The sequence below is a fragment of the Callorhinus ursinus genome, unplaced genomic scaffold (assembly GCF_003265705.2).
Source record: "Callorhinus ursinus isolate GAN/ISIS: 27379988/994484 unplaced genomic scaffold, GSC_fseal_2.0 scaffold22, whole genome shotgun sequence".
In the NCBI taxonomy this organism is placed as follows: Eukaryota; Metazoa; Chordata; class Mammalia; order Carnivora; family Otariidae; genus Callorhinus; species Callorhinus ursinus.
Genome location: NW_027397084.1, coordinates 19358596 through 19375312, shown reverse-complemented (window position 1 = coordinate 19375312; position 16717 = coordinate 19358596). Strand labels below are relative to the sequence as shown.

Here is a 16717-nt window from a genome sequence, read left to right as displayed (position 1 = left end):
TTCACTTCTTTGCCTATCCTGGTGTATTTTATTTATTTTTGTTGTCTGATTGCTGAGGTTAGGATTTCTAGTACTATGTTAAACAGCAGTTGTGATAGTGGACATCCCTGCCATGTTTCAGTTTTTCCCCATTGAGGATGATATCCACTGTGGGTTTTTCATAGATGGCTTTTATGATATTGAGGTATGTACCCTCTATCCCTACATTTTGAAGAGTTTTAATCAAGAAAGAATGCTGTACTTTGTCAAATGCTTTTTCTGCATTTATTGAGAGGATCATATGGTTCTTGTTCTTTCTTTTATTAATGTATTTTATCACATGGATTGATTTGCGGATGTTGAACCGAACTTGCAGCACAGGAATAAATCCCACTTGGTCTTGGTGAATAATTCTTTTAATGTACTGTTGGATCCTATTGGCTAGTATTGGTGGTGAGAATTTTTGCATCCATGCTCATCAGGGATATTGGTCTGTAGTTCTCCTTTTTGATGGGGTCTTCGTCTGGTTTGGGGATCAAGGTAATGGTGGCCTCATAAAACGAGTTTGGAAGTTTTCCTTCCATTTCTATTTTTTGGAACAGTTTCAGAAGAATAGGTATTAATTCATCTTTAAATGTTTGGTAGAATTCCCCTGGGAAGCCATCCAGCCCTGGGCTCTTGTTTTTTGGGAGATTTTTGCTTCAATTTCCTTACTGGTTATAGCTCTGTTCAGGTTTTCTATTTCCTCCCGGTTCAGTTTTGGTAGTTTATACTTCTCCAGGATTGCATCCATTTTTTTCCAGATTATCTAATTTACTGGCATATATTTGCATATAATATGTTCTTATAATTGTGTTTCTTTGGTGTTGGTTTTGTTTTGTTTTTTTTTTAAGGATTTTATTTATTTATTTGAGAGAGAGAGAATGAGAGAGAGAGAGAGAGAGAGCGCACATGAGAAGGGGGGAGGGTCAGAGGGAGAAGCAGACTCCCCACCGAGCAGGGAGCCCGATGTGGGACTTGATCCCGGGACTCCAGGATCATGACCTGAGCCGAAGGCAGTTGCTTAACCAACTGAGCCACCCAGGCGCCCTGGTGTTGGTTTTGATCTCTCCTCTTTCATTCATGATTTTATTTATTTGGGCCCTTTCTCTTTTCTTTTTGATAAGTCTGGCCAGGGGTTTATCAATCTTGTTAATTCTTTCAAAGAACCAGCTCCTAGTTTCGTTGATCTGTTCTACTGTTCTTTTGGTTTCTATTTCATTGATTTCTGCTCTGATCTTTATTATTTCTCTTCTCCTGCTGGGTTTAGGCTTTATTTGCTGTTCTTCCTCCAGCTCCTTTAGGTGTAGGGTTAGGTTGTGGATTTGAGACCTTTCTTGTTTCTTGAGAAAGGCTTGCATTGCTATATACTTGCCTCTTAGGACCGCCTTTGCTGCATCCCAAAGATTTCGAAGAGTTGTGTTTTCATTTTCATCGGTTTCCATGAATTTTTTAAATTTTCTTTTAATTTCCTGGTTGACCCATTCATTCTTTAGTAGGATGCTCTTTAGCCTCCATGTATCTGAGTTCTTTCTGATTTTCTTCTTGTGATTGAGTTCTAGTTTCAAAGCATTGTGGTCCAAAATATGCAGGGAATGTTCCGATCGTTTGGTACCGGTTGAGACCTGATTTGTGACCTAGGATGTGATCTATTCTGGGAGAATATTCCATGAGCACTAGAGAAGAATGTGTATTCTGTTGATATGGGATGGAATGGTCTGAATATATCTGTGAAGTCCATTGGACCCAGTGTATCATTTAAAGCCTTTATTTCCTTGTTGATCTTTTGCTTAGATGATCTATCCTTTTCAGGGAATGGGGTGTTAAAGTCCCCCACTATTATTGTATTGTTGTTGATGTGTTTCTTTGCTATTAATTGGCTTATATTAATTGGCTTATATAATTGGCTGCTCCCATGTTAGGGACATAGATATTTACAATTGTTAGATCTTCTTGTTGGATAGACCCTTTAAGTAGGATATAGTGTCCTTCCTCATCTCTTATTATAGTCTTTGTTTTAAAATCTAATTTGTCTGATACAAGGATTGCTACCCCAGCTTTCTTTTGATGTCCACTAGCATGGTAAATGGTTTTCCACCCCTCGCTTTCAATCTGCCAGTGTCTTTGGGTCTAAAATGAGTCTCTTCCAGACAGCATATAGATGGGTCTTGTTTTTTTTTTTGTTTTTTTTTTATCTAATCTGATTGCCTGTGTCTTTTGACTGGGATGCTTAGCCCATTTATATTCAGAGTAACTGTTGAAAGATATGAATTTAGTGCCTTTGTATTGCCTGTAAGGTGACTGTTACTGTACATTGTTTGTGTTCCTTTCTGGTCTATGTTACTTTTAGGCTCTCTCTTTACTTAGAGGACCCCTTTCAATATTTCTTGTAGGGCTGGTTTGGTGTTTCCATATTCTTTGTTTTTGTTTGTTCTGGAAGCTTTTTATCTCTCCTTCTATTTTCAATGACAGCCTAGATGGATATGGTATTCTTGGCTTCATATTTTTCTCATTTAGTCTCTGATTATATCATGCCAGTCCTTTATGGCCTGCCAGGTCTCTGTGGATAGGTCTGTTGCCAATCTAATGTTTCTACCATTGTAGGTTACAGACCTCTTGTCCCGAGCTACTTTCAGGATTTTCTCTTTGTCTTTGAGACTTGTAAGCTTTACTGTTAGATGTCGGGGTGTTGACCTATTTTTACTGATTTTGAGGGGGTTCTCTGTACCTCTTGGATTTTGATGCCTGTTTCCTTCCCCAAATTAGGGAAGTTCTCTGCTATAATTTACTCCAATATTCCTTCTGCCCTTCTCTCTTTCTTCTTCTTCTGGGATCCCAATTATTCTAATATTGTTTCTTCTTATGGTGTTACTTATCTCTCGAATTCTACCCTCGTGATCCAGTAATTGTTTATCTCTCTTTTTCTCAGCTTCTTTATTCTCCATCATTTGTTCTTCTATCACACTAAATCTCTCTTCTGCCTCATTTATCCTAGCAGTTAGAGCCTCCATTTTTTATTGCACCTCATTAATAGCCTTTTTGATTTTGACTTGGTTAGATTTTAGTTCTTTTATTTCTCCAGAAAGGGATTCTTTATCTTCCATGCTTTTTTCAAGCCCAGCTTGTTTCTTTATAATCATCATTCTGAACTCTAGTTCCGACATCTTACTAATGTCCGTATTGATTAGGTCCCTGGCAGTCAGTACTGCCTCTTGTTCTTTATTTTGAGGTGAGTTTTTCCGTTTTGTCATTTTATCCAGAGGAGAATTGATGAATGAGAGAACAAAATGCTAAAAGGGTAACAATGACCCCCGAAAAATATACACTAAACAAATCAGAAGAGACCTGCAGCTGGGGGAAATGAAAGGGAAAGAAAGAAAAAGAAAGAAAGAAAGAAAGAAAGAAAGAAAGAAAGAAAGAAAGAAAGAAAGAAAGAAAGAAAGAAAGAAAGAAAGAAAAAGATAAAAAAAAGAACATGATCAAATATGATAGGCTGGTGAATAGATCAGTGCTACACACTAGATTTTGTGCGTATTTTGGTCTGTTAGAAGCAACTGCCTCCCAAAATTTTAAAGAAAGAAAAGCTTACATATGTACAAAAATAAGAGTAAATACGATGAAAGGATGGAATATAACTGTAAAGATGAAAATTATAAAAGATTTTATAAAAGGAATTAATAAGAATTTGGTTGAAAAATGAAAGAAGAAAACTTAGAAAAAGAAAAAAAAAGGGGAGAGAATGTGATCAGTCAGGAGAGTAGAACAAAGCCATACACTAGAGATTTAGGGTATATTTTGGTCTGTTAGAAGAAAATATATCTCAAAATTTTAAGGAGAGAACAACTTATATATATATACCAAAAATAAGGTTAACTACTATGAAGGTATAGAATATGACCCTAAAAATGAAAAATAAAAAAGATTTTTAAAAAAGGGATTGATAAGATGTTGGTTGAAAAAGGGAAAAAAATTTTAAAAATAGAAAAATAAAAAATAAAGAAAATTAAAAAAAAATTAACTTTGAAAGATTAAGAATCACGGGAAAAAAGCCATGAATTCTATGTGCAGTATTCCCCTAGTGCTGGAGTTCTGCCATTCTCATTGATCGGTAAACTTGGTCTTGGCTGGCTGTTCTTGCTGATCTTCTGGGGGAGAGGCCTGTTGCCGTGGTTCCTAAATGTCTTTGCTGGAGGCAGAATTGACCCTCCCTTGCTGGTCTGGGCTAAGTAATCTGTTCGGGTTTGCTCTCAGGAGCTTTTGTTCCCTGCAAGCTTTCCATACAGCTTTGGAGGACGAGAGTGAAAATGGTGGCCTCCCAATCTCTGCCCGGAGGAGCCGAGTACTCGGGACCCCACTCCTCAGTGCACCGCCAGAGAAAAGCAGTCAGTCACTCCCGTCTCCCTGGTCTCCAGCAGCACTCTGTGCTCACCTGGCCTGTGACCCAGTGTTTCTATCTCTGGCACATGACCCCTGTGGAGTCTCCAAACCCAGCAGATCCCTGCAGTGTGCTCCCACGCTGCTCCTCCCAGGGAGGAGGGGGAATCTCCCCAATCTGCCACTTGTTGGATCTCTGCTAGAAGAACAGTGGCCCAACTGTGCCGCAGATCATGGTTTATGGCAACCCTGAGCGGAGAGCCCGCTCCTTGGCTCTGTCTCTGCAGCCGACTTCTCCACTTCGATACCTGTGAGCTCTGCCACACTGAGGTACCCCTGGTCTTCCTGTACCCTGAGGGTCCTGAGACCACACTGTCCCAGCGAGGGTTCCACCCCCTGCCACTGGAGCAACGTCCCTCAGCAGAGCTGACTTCTAAAAGTTCCAATTTGGGGCTCAGCTCCTCTATCACTTTCAGGCAGCAGCTGGTGGAGGCCCCCTTCCCCACCTCTATCTTCATGAATATCCCCTTGGATTCACTTCTCCTCACGTCCTACCTTCCAGAAAGTGGTATCTTTTCTGTTCATAGAGTTGCTGCTATTCCTTTCTTCAGTCTTTTTTTGAGTTTGTAGGTGTTCAGATTGGTTTGATCACCATCTAGATGAATTCCTGGGACCAGACGAAATTTAGTTCTACTCCTCTGTCACCCTCTTCTCCTCTATACTAGAATAGTTCTTTAAAAGATATATTAAATCATTCTAATTGCCTAAGGATTCATTTATTTATTGGGAAATTACATAAGCTCTTTTTAATGTAAATAAACCTCAGCATTCATATATTTAAAAAAGCAAGACTTTTGGCTTTGCCAGATTTCTAAGGGCATAATTTTCTTTTCATCTAAAAGACTAATCATATTACACACACAGGTACATATTTTCTGTTTGTTCAATTTTTTGGCAAAGGGAAAATATATAAAGCACAGTTACTCATTGTCCTTTTCCTTTCATTTCTGAATGTTTATCTGAACAATAGTCCTAAAATATACATATATTGATAGAAAATGTATTTATGATAAAGTAATTTTTAAAAATTTCCCAACCAAAAAAAAAAAAAAGATGAAATAGCAATGGGGAGCTAGCTTCAGGCAAATACATGACTATTAAAGGTTAATCATCTTCTATCTTCAAAGAGCAGGATAGGCTTAAATGCAGTAAAGCTCATTTTCTACACACATACACATATACACAACTTATTATTGTAGATAGTTTAAACACTCTTGAAAGTGTACTGTAATTATCTACTCAATAAACTCCATCTTCCCATTCTAGTCTCAGGTATCCAATTCTTTGGATTGTTTAGTAACAGTTTAAACAATAACTCACATCCTTGATAATTCCATTGAGCAATATAATTAAAAATCTAGTGCTTATTAATCCCAGAAGCATGAAAGAGGGGCCTTGTGCATTCAACAGAGTAATCTCTCTATTAGACACATGGGATGGAGAGTCTCCTCATGAGAGTCTTTCTTTTTTTGTTCTAATATATCTGTCAAATGAATGATCTTGTTCATGTCAAATTTTCTCCACAGTGGTCCCTGCAATTTCAGATTGTTCTTTGAGAAAGTATAGCAATTAAAGAGATATGTATCTGACTTAACAACATGAAGGGAGGAATGTGTGGTATTGAAGCTTATGAGACTGAGAAGGCCCCATGAAAACTCAGTAGGTGCCTGTGCAATGTCATGTCACCAAAACCTACCAAAGAGTAGTCAGTCCACACTAAGAGCTGGACAAGTGTTCACAAGATTTTGAAAAGGTGACTCAAGGAAAATTGTGTTCAAAGAATGTAGATTACTGTGACTTTCCCAACTCATTTTTATTTAGGTCATCTGAATGTTGAAACTGTGAGAGCTATGCTTGTCCTCTTCCAGTAGAATACTCTTTTAGACTCACCAGAGAAGTGAGACAATTTCTTTTCTCTTTGGATCAAATTGGATCACATAATCAAAGGATTCCTAAAATATTTCCTTATTCTTAAAAGAAAAAAAATAGCATTTGGGAATTTGATGAAAATAAATTGGGAGGTCAGAGCTGATACTATACCTATGTCCCTGTCACAGCTGAGGAGAGATAAATGTCCAGTGGTCCCACAGTAGTGCACTGTTTGTGGTCTAGGGTCGTGAGCTTTTGTAGTGAGAGTATTTTAATTGGATTTTGCAGTATTTTGTGTTTGTTCACAACTGAGCCTCCAAAAGACCACCAGACAATTCTGTTGATCAAGAGAAACTAATTCTTTTAGATTTGCTGCAATAATGGAAAACAACACCTAATAGAGTCTTACTAGTGTCTCAGAGGAAGAATTTATGGAAAGATGTTTATATGCTCTAGAGCCTTAGTTGTAGGGGGTGGGTACTTATAAGGATTGCTTAGAGTTCATGAATAAAGCTTTGTACTGGTGGACAGAATGTGATGAGAATCTTAAAGTGAGGTTGATGAACAAGCTCTTATGCTTGGTAAATAACTTATTTTAGTTCGTTCACAGTCTTACTTTCCAAGAAAAAGTATTTCATGGAGCAAAGAGTAAGTTTTTTTATATATATTTTTCTCAGTATTTTTAAATATAGGACAGGAAATTTGGTTCATTTCATTTCTCATCTACAAAGACTAAAATTCCAAAAGTATTCTTTCCTTTCTTTGTGTTAAAAAATGCCCTCTCTTTAGGTCTTTTTAAATGCAAACACTTCTGGAAGGAAAGCACATAAATATAAGTGAGTTCTTTTTTTTTTACACTTTGCTACAAAAAGGTTATGAGATTATATATTATTATGAGTTACTGGGGACAGAGAATGCTTTTAAAACCACATAGAAGAAACAGACGGACACTAAAAGTTGGAATAGGAAAGATCTTTATCAGATTTAACTATTTCAGTATTTTTTTACTAGGTCCAAGCCAGTATAAATTTGGATTCTAATTCATCCAAATATGTTTTTATTTAGCTAGGAATATAACCAAGGCATTCTTAATGTTCCCCTCACCTTAACTGAATTTTAGATAGGCTTCTTATTGATTATAGACCCCTGATCTCCTTTATCTTAGAGCATTTACTTCAGGAAATTTGCAATTATAAGTTCATTTTCTGTCTCTCTGAAATATATGCAAATAGACTTTCCCCCTCTTGCCAGTTTTAGCACCCAGGAACTGTCTTTCTCAAGGACCTGGGAACTATTTCTTTGAAATGTAAACATTGAGAGAGAGAGATGTAAATGTAAACACCCTGTGAGAGAGAGAGTAGGAGCCTAACTTCAGTGGGCACCAATTAGCAAACACAGAAGGCCTACTAACAAGGCAAAACCTTTGCAAACTCAAGAATAACTCAATGTTCCTTACTCATTTCATTGTTCAGTCTCTCCCCTAATTTCCTCCAGCACTTTTCCTCTAGCTAATGCCAGCACTTAAAATCTTTCTTGTCTTGTTTCAGCAAAGTAGAGTTCCATCTCTCTCTTCTATTGCAATAGTCTTGAATAAAGCCTTTCTTTCTTGTTGAATTTTGTCTAGTGCAATTTTTACTTTGACAAATACTTTTCTAAGAATCCAGGTTTCTACATATCTTATAAAGAAGTCACTCACTCCTATGGGTGAAGTCTCTTTACGGATTGATTGATTGATTGACTGATTGATTGATTTTAAGGCTTTTTTTTTTTTTTGACAGAGAGATAGCAGAGAGCAGGAACACAAGCAGGGGGGAGTGGGAGAGGGAGAAGCAGGCTTCCCACCAAGCAGGGAGCCCAATGTAGGGCTCCATCCCAGGACCCCGGGATCATGACCTGAGCTGAAGGCAGATGCTTATTGACTGAGGTACCCAGGCACCCCTATGGATCTATTTAATTGACATGGGCCAACAAATGGTAAATATGTCATATATTAGGTCTTAGAGTTTCTCCCCTTTGGTATCTCTTTACTAAGTGATTTTACCAATATAATATGGAAATGGCAAAATAATTTATACAAAAATATGATTTTCCATGGAATGATAGCATTATTTAGTCATTTACTTATATATACAGAACATTTTTCTGAAGTATGTTGTAAATATTCTTGTAGCTTAACTTCTAGTCAGCCCAAGTTAATTTTGTGTGTAGTATTGTGTTACCTACCTACATCAGTAATAATGAATTCCCATAAAAGGATTTTCTAGTACTGTTTTACTTCTCCTTGGGAAGAAAAGATTATCTATTGCCCAGATTTATGACTATATTACATTTCCTTATCAAATAAATATTCTTTAATTATCAAGAATAAAATAAAATCTCATTCCATTTTTCATGTACATTTTTAATATTGTTTTTTGTACAATTACAGATGTTAATAATTGATTATTAATTATAATATAATTATAAGTTAACTATTATAAGTTGATTATAATAATTAGTATAACAGTAATCACATATTAATACATGTAAGTGCTGAACTTCCCAGAGTAATTTCTCTTACTCTAATCTTGGACATACATGAGTAGATTTCAACCTTTCTTTCTTTCTTTTTTTTTAAATCAGAATCCATTGAAAATCTGATGAAAGCTAGAAACAGTTCTCTCACAATAACTTATGCACACACAAGCACGATGTTTTGCACAAAATTTCAGAGGGTTAATGGATTTATTGAAGTAGATTTCTTGATTTTCCATATATTCAAAAATTGAGAAATCTTTCCCCTAAATGTGCATTGTAGATTCAACTTTGTATGTACCCATTGATATAATTTACTGTCTTAAAAGGTTTTCTGGGAGATCTTTTCTTATGTCTAAATTTAATTAAAGAAAACTAAAATTTTAGTAGAAGACTAGACTATATGAACAGATGAGAAACACTACTGAAATACCAAATTAAGTATTTTTCAATTGCAGCAATTACTTGCAATGGTTTTGAGAGATAGTAAATAATTGCAGTAAGAAAAATTAACCATCTTCAACATGTACTAAAAGAGTCTTAACAAAGCTTTGAGTGTAATTTAGGTGTTCATATTACAATCTTTACACCAAGGATAGTATTTTTTTATATATTATTTTGAGGAAAATTCATTAGACAAGTTTTCTTTTAGTTCTTTCAGGTTTTCTTAAATCCCAGTAATAATTATTTTGAAAATAAAGCAAAAAAGAAAAGTATATTTCTTTGTGGAGTAATAGTTTGCCATAGTCTGATTCCTGCACTATTATTCGTTGTTGTTAAAACATTATATTTTCTAAGATTTTATTATGTATTATTTAGTGACCTAAATTTATAATAACTGAAAATACAATAAGTCTTTAGTGTATGGCATTTTTCTCTTCATTATAAAATAACAAATTATGCATTTTTAAATATTTTTTAGTAGAAATTGAGAATTAAGTATACACAAGTCTTCACAGACTCTAGGCTTTCAGGATGGTAAGTTGGTAGTGTTTAATTTTTTCCTTATGTTGTATCGAATCATCTCAGACTATACTAAAAAGATGCAAACAAACAAGAAAAAGGTATAGAAACCCAGTATCTGGGAAGCATTGGTCTTTAGCAGTTTGTATGAGCCAAATGGGTTAATCTATGTACTCCTGACTAGGTCCCCGAAACAAACAACATAACCAAATAGGAAGATGGAGCAGGTGCTACAAGTGGAGACAGTCAATGAGTACAGAAGCTGCTGTCAGAGACATAGTGTCAAAGTCTGAATAATAAAAAGGGGATAACCACAAAAAATGGCCCTGTCCTGAGGGACTACACTTGACTCTGCAGGCTAGTCTTCTTCCACTTTTTTGAAAACCTGTATAATTTCCCCTCTACAAGCAGACCATACATACAGACAATTTAACAGGACTATGCATGCTGAAAATACAATGATAACATAAAATTCAACATCTAAAAATGAATAATCCTATTAAAAATGGGCAGAAGACATGAATAGACATTTTTCCAATGAAGATGGCCAACAGACATATGATGGCCAACAGACCCATGAAAAGATGCTCACTCATCATCATGAAATTACATCACTGATCATCATGGAATTACAAGTTAAAACCACAGTGAGATATTACCTCACACCTATCAGAATGGGTAAAATCAATAAGAAACAACAGGTGTTGGTGAGGATGTGGAGTAAGGGAAACCCTCTTACACTGTTGCTGGGAATGCAAACTGGTGCAGCCACTGTGGAAAGCAGTATGGAGGTTTCTCAAAAAGTTAAAAATAGAACTATCCTACTATCTAGCAATTGCATTACTAGGTATTTACCCAGAGAATACAAAAATACTAATTTAAAGGAATATGTGCACTCCAATGTTTATAACAGCATTATCTACAATAGCCAAATTATGGAAAGAGCCCATATGTCCATCAACTGATGAATGGATAAAGGAGAAGTGGTATATATACAATGGAATATTATTCAACCATAAAAAGATTGAAATCTTATCATTTGCACAGACATGGATAGAGCAAAAAGTATTATGTTGAGCAAAGTAAGTCAGAGAAAGGCAAATACCGTATACTTTCACTCATATGTGGAATTTAAGAAACAAAACAAATAAGCAATGGGGAAAAAAAAAGGGAGAGAGGCAAACCAAAACATAGATTCTTAAATATAGAGAACAAACTGATGGTTACCAGAGGAAGGTGGGTGGGAGGATGGGTTATATATATGATGGGGATTAAGGAGGGCACTTGTCATGAACCCAGGGAGATATATGGAAGGGTTAAATTACTATATTGTACACCTGAAACTAATATAACACTGTATGTTAACTAACTGTAATAAAAATAAAAACTTCAAAAAAATAAAAAGAAAAAAATTGAAAAGCTTATTACAAGAAATGAAGAAAATGTGTGTGTGTGCAGAGCACAAGAGGAATTGGATTGTAGAATGATTAATTAAATTGTATTGCTTTCATAATTGAACCAAATCAACTAAGAGGACTTCCAAAGTAAACAAGATAATGGAAGGCATGCAAATTCAAACTTTCCAATACAATCTCTACAAAACAGTACAGACCAACAAGGATTAAAAACAAAATCATTAATCACTTGTGCTTATGTATGTATTCTACTTCTGGGTAATTTGAAGTTTTGGTGTTTTGTATTTTCTAGTCATGTTGAAGGAGGAGAATTTATATGTTGGATTTGTATATAGTATATTAGAATAATTGGAAAATTTGGGATAAAATTTATTGGTTATAAAATATAATATTATATCAAAGTTAATTTCCTAACTTGATTATTTTACTGAAATAATGAAAAGATAATATCCTTGTTTTTTATAAAAACTACACACTAACATAATTGGGTTGATAAAGTGTAATATACTCACAAATTTCAGAAAAAGCTAATAATATGTGTATATTTGTATACACATATTATTATACATTATTAAATAATATATATGAAGAGAGAGAATAATGTAAGTTATAAAATGTCAATAATTATTTCTTCTTCTGTAAGTGCTAATTTAACTTTGGAAGCAAATTTTAACAGGACCGCTTTGATTTAAGAAACTGTACAACAAATCCCCCTGCATGTAGAAAATGATTACACGTTCAAACAGTAAGGGATAAATATATTTTTCTGAAGCACAAACACTCAGACATACAAACACATGTAGAGAAAACTGAGGGATTAAATTTATAATATTTTAGCTGTAGGCTAAGTGTAAATAGCATTTGAAAAAAAAAGTATCTGTCCATGCAAAGAGATGTTCTCTTTCCCAGTAGACTAAAAATTCTTAATTTACTAGAGCTCCAAATAGAAAAATGGAGAAAGAAATTCTCAGTTGACTCTTACCCAAAAGAGATTAGATTTCTATAAATCAGTGATCTATCACCAAAGGATCAGACCATTAAAATAAATTTGTAATCATTGTAGCCATTGATGAGAAATAATTTATTGGCTATAAACCAACACCATAAAGGAAACAAAAGTATTGAGAGGAAAAAAAAAAAAAAGGAACTATCAAAGTTCTATTGTGGTTTTGAATTCACTTCTGAGATTTAGGAAAAGATATGCCTGGTTTTAAGCTGTCCATAAGAGATGCACTTTGGCAACAAAATTTACTTACTCCTTTAAGGTAAATACACTGGGCGTATTTGTGAAAGACCTCTAAAATGGTTAAAATGATATATATTTTTTAAACAGGTAAAATTATGACTTCCATGTAAATATGAAATAAAGATATGTTAAAGATTTTATGTAATTCATTTTTATGAGTCCAAATAACTCACTGAAGGAGAAAAAACTAGTGATAAAGGAAACAGTTTTTCATGGATTCTGGTTATCAGTAGAATGCTACTGCCACCATATCAGCTAACATATAAGCAATGTCTATAAAATTTTGATTCAAATTACATTAAAGATATTTTAAAACAACTGAAAAATGGATGTTGATTTATTTAGCTTTTTACAATATATATATTTCCATCATAAATAAACTGAATATGACTGTTTAAAATGATTTTGAAATAAATCAAAACTGAGTTTATTTTATCTTTGCTAAAGGAAAACATGAATTTAATATACAAAGGAAAACATGAACTTCAAACTGAAATGACTGTAATATTGTAATGCGATGGACATTTACAAAATTCTTTTTTTTTAATTTTTTTATAGATGTTTGCAAATGAATGCAGTTGTTTGACTAAGGAAGACAATAAGGGATATCGGTGTCTATGTATTCCAAGATGGTCTTGCAAAATGTCTCTGGAAAATACAACTGATTATTAAGAAAGGGGGTGTCAACATGAAGCTCTTTGTAAAGATGAAATTAATAAATCCAGGTATTTATGCATCATTTGAACAAAGAATATTACCTATTTATCAAAAAGTTATAATTGTACTGACAAGTCAAAAAAAATTTTTTTAAATGATTCAAAAATTCTATATATTTCTCAGTGCTCATCAAAAAAATGTACTCTTGGGGCACCTGGGTGGTTCAGTTGGTTAAGTGTCTGTCTTAGGCTCAGGTCATGACCTTGGGGTCCTGAGATTGAGCTCCTCACCCAACACGTAGCTCAGCAGGGAGTCTGCTTCTCCATTCTCCCTCTGCCCCTCCTCCCTAATACTCTCTCTCTTTCTCTCTCTTAAATAAATAAATAATTTTTTTAAAAATGTACTCAATTCCCTTTATGAATTATTCAACTATCTTTCACACACCTCCCCTCTGGCAACCACCAGTTTGTACTCTGTATTTAAGAGTTTGGGTTTTTTTTGTTGTTGTATTTTGTTGCTTTCTAATTTTGTTTTGTTTCTTAAATTCTACATTTAAAATCATATAGTATTTGTCTTTCTCTGACTGACTTATTCCTCTTGTCCTTATACCCTCTAAGTCTATCCATGTTGTTACAAATGGCAAGATTTCATTCTTCTTTATGGTTGAGTAATATTCTGTTTTATATAACTTTCATACTGTTTTCCACAGTGGCTGCACCAATTTGCATTTCCACCAACAGTACATAAGGGTTCTTTTTTCTCCACATCCTTGCCAATATTAGTTATTTCTTGTGTTTTTGCTTTTAGCCTCCTGAACTCTTTTTTAGTAATTAATGATAATGTTTTGTTGTTTAAAATGATTGGCCTTTATATCTCAAACATATGCATATATAGTTATTATATATTATTTATATAATATATATTCTATTATGTATAACAACATTAGCACAAAAAAAGAGGGGAAAAGAGAAAGACCTATAGTAATAATTTTTCTATATCACACTAGAATTAAATTAGTATCTGTGATAGATTAAATCTGTGGTAGATCTGACATGTTAAGGTGTGTATGGTAAACTTCAGAGCAACTATTAAGTAAATAACTCAACTAATGTAGTAAAAACAGCATTATAGATACTAAAAATTTGCCCTACAAAATATTTACTTAATACAAAAGTAAGTAGTATCAGAAGATTGGAGATACAAAAATGACATGAGATATATGGATAACAAAAATGAGAATGACAAGCATAAATCCAACTATATTAATAATAACATTAAAATAAAATGGATTAAAATCCTATCAAAGGCAAAGATTTTCAGGTTAGATAGTTTCTGGATATAGACAGTATATACCATCTATAGGACACAAACTGTATACTTAAATGTACAAATGGGTTGAAAGTAAAAGGTGAAAAAGATATACCATTCAATCAGCAACCATAGAAAGCTGGAGTATCTCTATTAATATCAGACAGAATAGACTTTAAAAGAAAAAATGGTTGATGCAAAAACAAACAACATTTTAAAATGACAAAGGAATCATAAGAAGATGTAGCAATTATAAACATATATGCACTTAACAAAAGGAACTCAAAATACATGAAACAAAACCTGACAGAATTAAAGAAAGAAATGGCCAATTCAATAATAATAGTTGGAAAGTCCAACACTCCACTTTCAGTAGTGGATATAACATTCGGTAGATGAACAAAAGTATAAAAAAATTGAAGAACACTATAAATCTATTAGAACTGGCAGGTAACTATAGAACACTCCACTCAACAACAGCAGAATGGCATTCTTCTGTAATGCACATTGAACATTTTCCAAGATAGATCATATGTTAATACAAGCTGTAATATATTTAAGGGGATTATAATAATAAAAAAATATGTTTTCTGACCACAATGTATTGAAATTAGGAATCAAAAACAATGAGCAATTCAGTAATTTACAAACATATGAGAATTAAATTACACACTCCACATGTCAGTGAATGTACAAGGGACATTAGAAAATCATTTAAGATTAATTAAAATAAATAAAAAATTCATAGGATGTAGGCAATGCAACATTTAGACTAAAAATTATAGCTGTAAATGCCTGTGTTAAAAAAAAGAAGATCTTAATCAATATCCTAAACTTCTACCTTAACATAATGGAAAAGGAAAAAAAAATTAAATCTAAAGCAAGCCAAAGGAGGAAAATCATAAACTGTAGAATGAAATTAATTAAGTAGAGTATAGGCAAATAGAGAATATCAACAAAGCCAAAAGTCCATTTTTGAAAGGACTAACAAAATGAATAGGCCTTACCAATGCTAAGAGAGAGAATAATCAAATTACTAAAATCAAGAGAGATAAAACATTACTTAAATTACAGAAAGAAAATGGATTATAAGAAAACACTATGAAAAACTGTATATCCCAAAATGTAGGTAGCTGTGATGAAATGTGGACGTTCCCAGAAAAATATTGAACTACTAGAACTGACTCAAAGGAAATAGAAAATCTGAATATATTTATTACAAGCCAAAAGATTAAGTTAGTAATTCAACAAACAAATAAAACTTCACACTAAGAGATGTTCAGTCCTAAATAGCTTCCCTGGGGAATTCTAGCAAGCATTGAAGCAGAATTAATAGAAATTATTCACAAACTCTTCCAAAACTAAATGAGGAGGACACATTTTTAAACATTCTATTAGACCGGTATTACCATGATAACAAAACCAAGACATCACAGGAAAACTACAGACCAATATGTCTTGATAATCTGAACACAAAACCCCTCAATATAGTTATAGCACAACAAATGCAGCAACATATAAAAAAGATTATACATCATGGCCATGGGGCATTTATCACAGGAATACAAGGTGGTTTTAACATCCTAAAATCAATTAATGTAAATGTACCATGTCAATAGAATGATGGCAATAAAGGATAACACATAATTCCAATAGTTGCGGGGGGGGAGACATTTTACAGAATCTAACACCCCTTCGTGATAAAAACAATCGACAAATGAAGAATACAGTGGAACTTCTTCAACTTGATAAAGTATTCTGAAGAAGAAGAGGAAGAAGAAGAAGCAGAAGCAGAAAAAGCAGCAGCAACATAATTACATTCTGTTTAATGATGGAAGAAGACTGGAAATGTAAATGAAAACAACATAACTGTTTCCATCTGCTAGTATCAATAATATGATCAAAAAGAAAGATTAATAACAAGTACTGGCATTGGTGAGGATTTGGAGAAACTGGAACCCTGATATACTGCTGGTGGAATGTAAAATGGTGCATGCAGGTGCTTTGAAAAAGTTCATCAACTGATAAATAAAATGTGTTATATTTATACATGGAATATTATTCAGCAATAAGAAAGAATGGATTACTAAAACATGGCCACAGTATGGATGCACCTTGAAAATCTTATGCTATGGGAAAGAAGTCAGTCACAAATGACACATGCAGTAGAACTAAGTAAATATTAGTGTAATGAAACAAATGAAACAATGATTTTCAGGAGTTTGTTATTAAAAGTATTTTTTGTTCCGTGATATAATTGCATTTTTTCTGACTTTGTGTTTCTTTGTTTATG

The 16717-nt window shown here is 33.8% G+C and overlaps 1 protein-coding gene across 1 annotated transcript in view; it reads left to right on the top strand.

Annotated features, from left to right (window-relative positions):
- Positions 1 to 13203, top strand: part of LOC112837894 (eyes shut homolog) — a 159306-nt gene extending 146103 nt beyond the window's left edge. The window contains 1 exon segment of the mRNA XM_025890501.2: positions 13018 to 13203. Coding sequence (XP_025746286.2) covers positions 13018 to 13203 — 186 coding nt within the window.
- The last annotated feature ends 3514 nt before the right edge of the window (positions 13204 to 16717 follow it).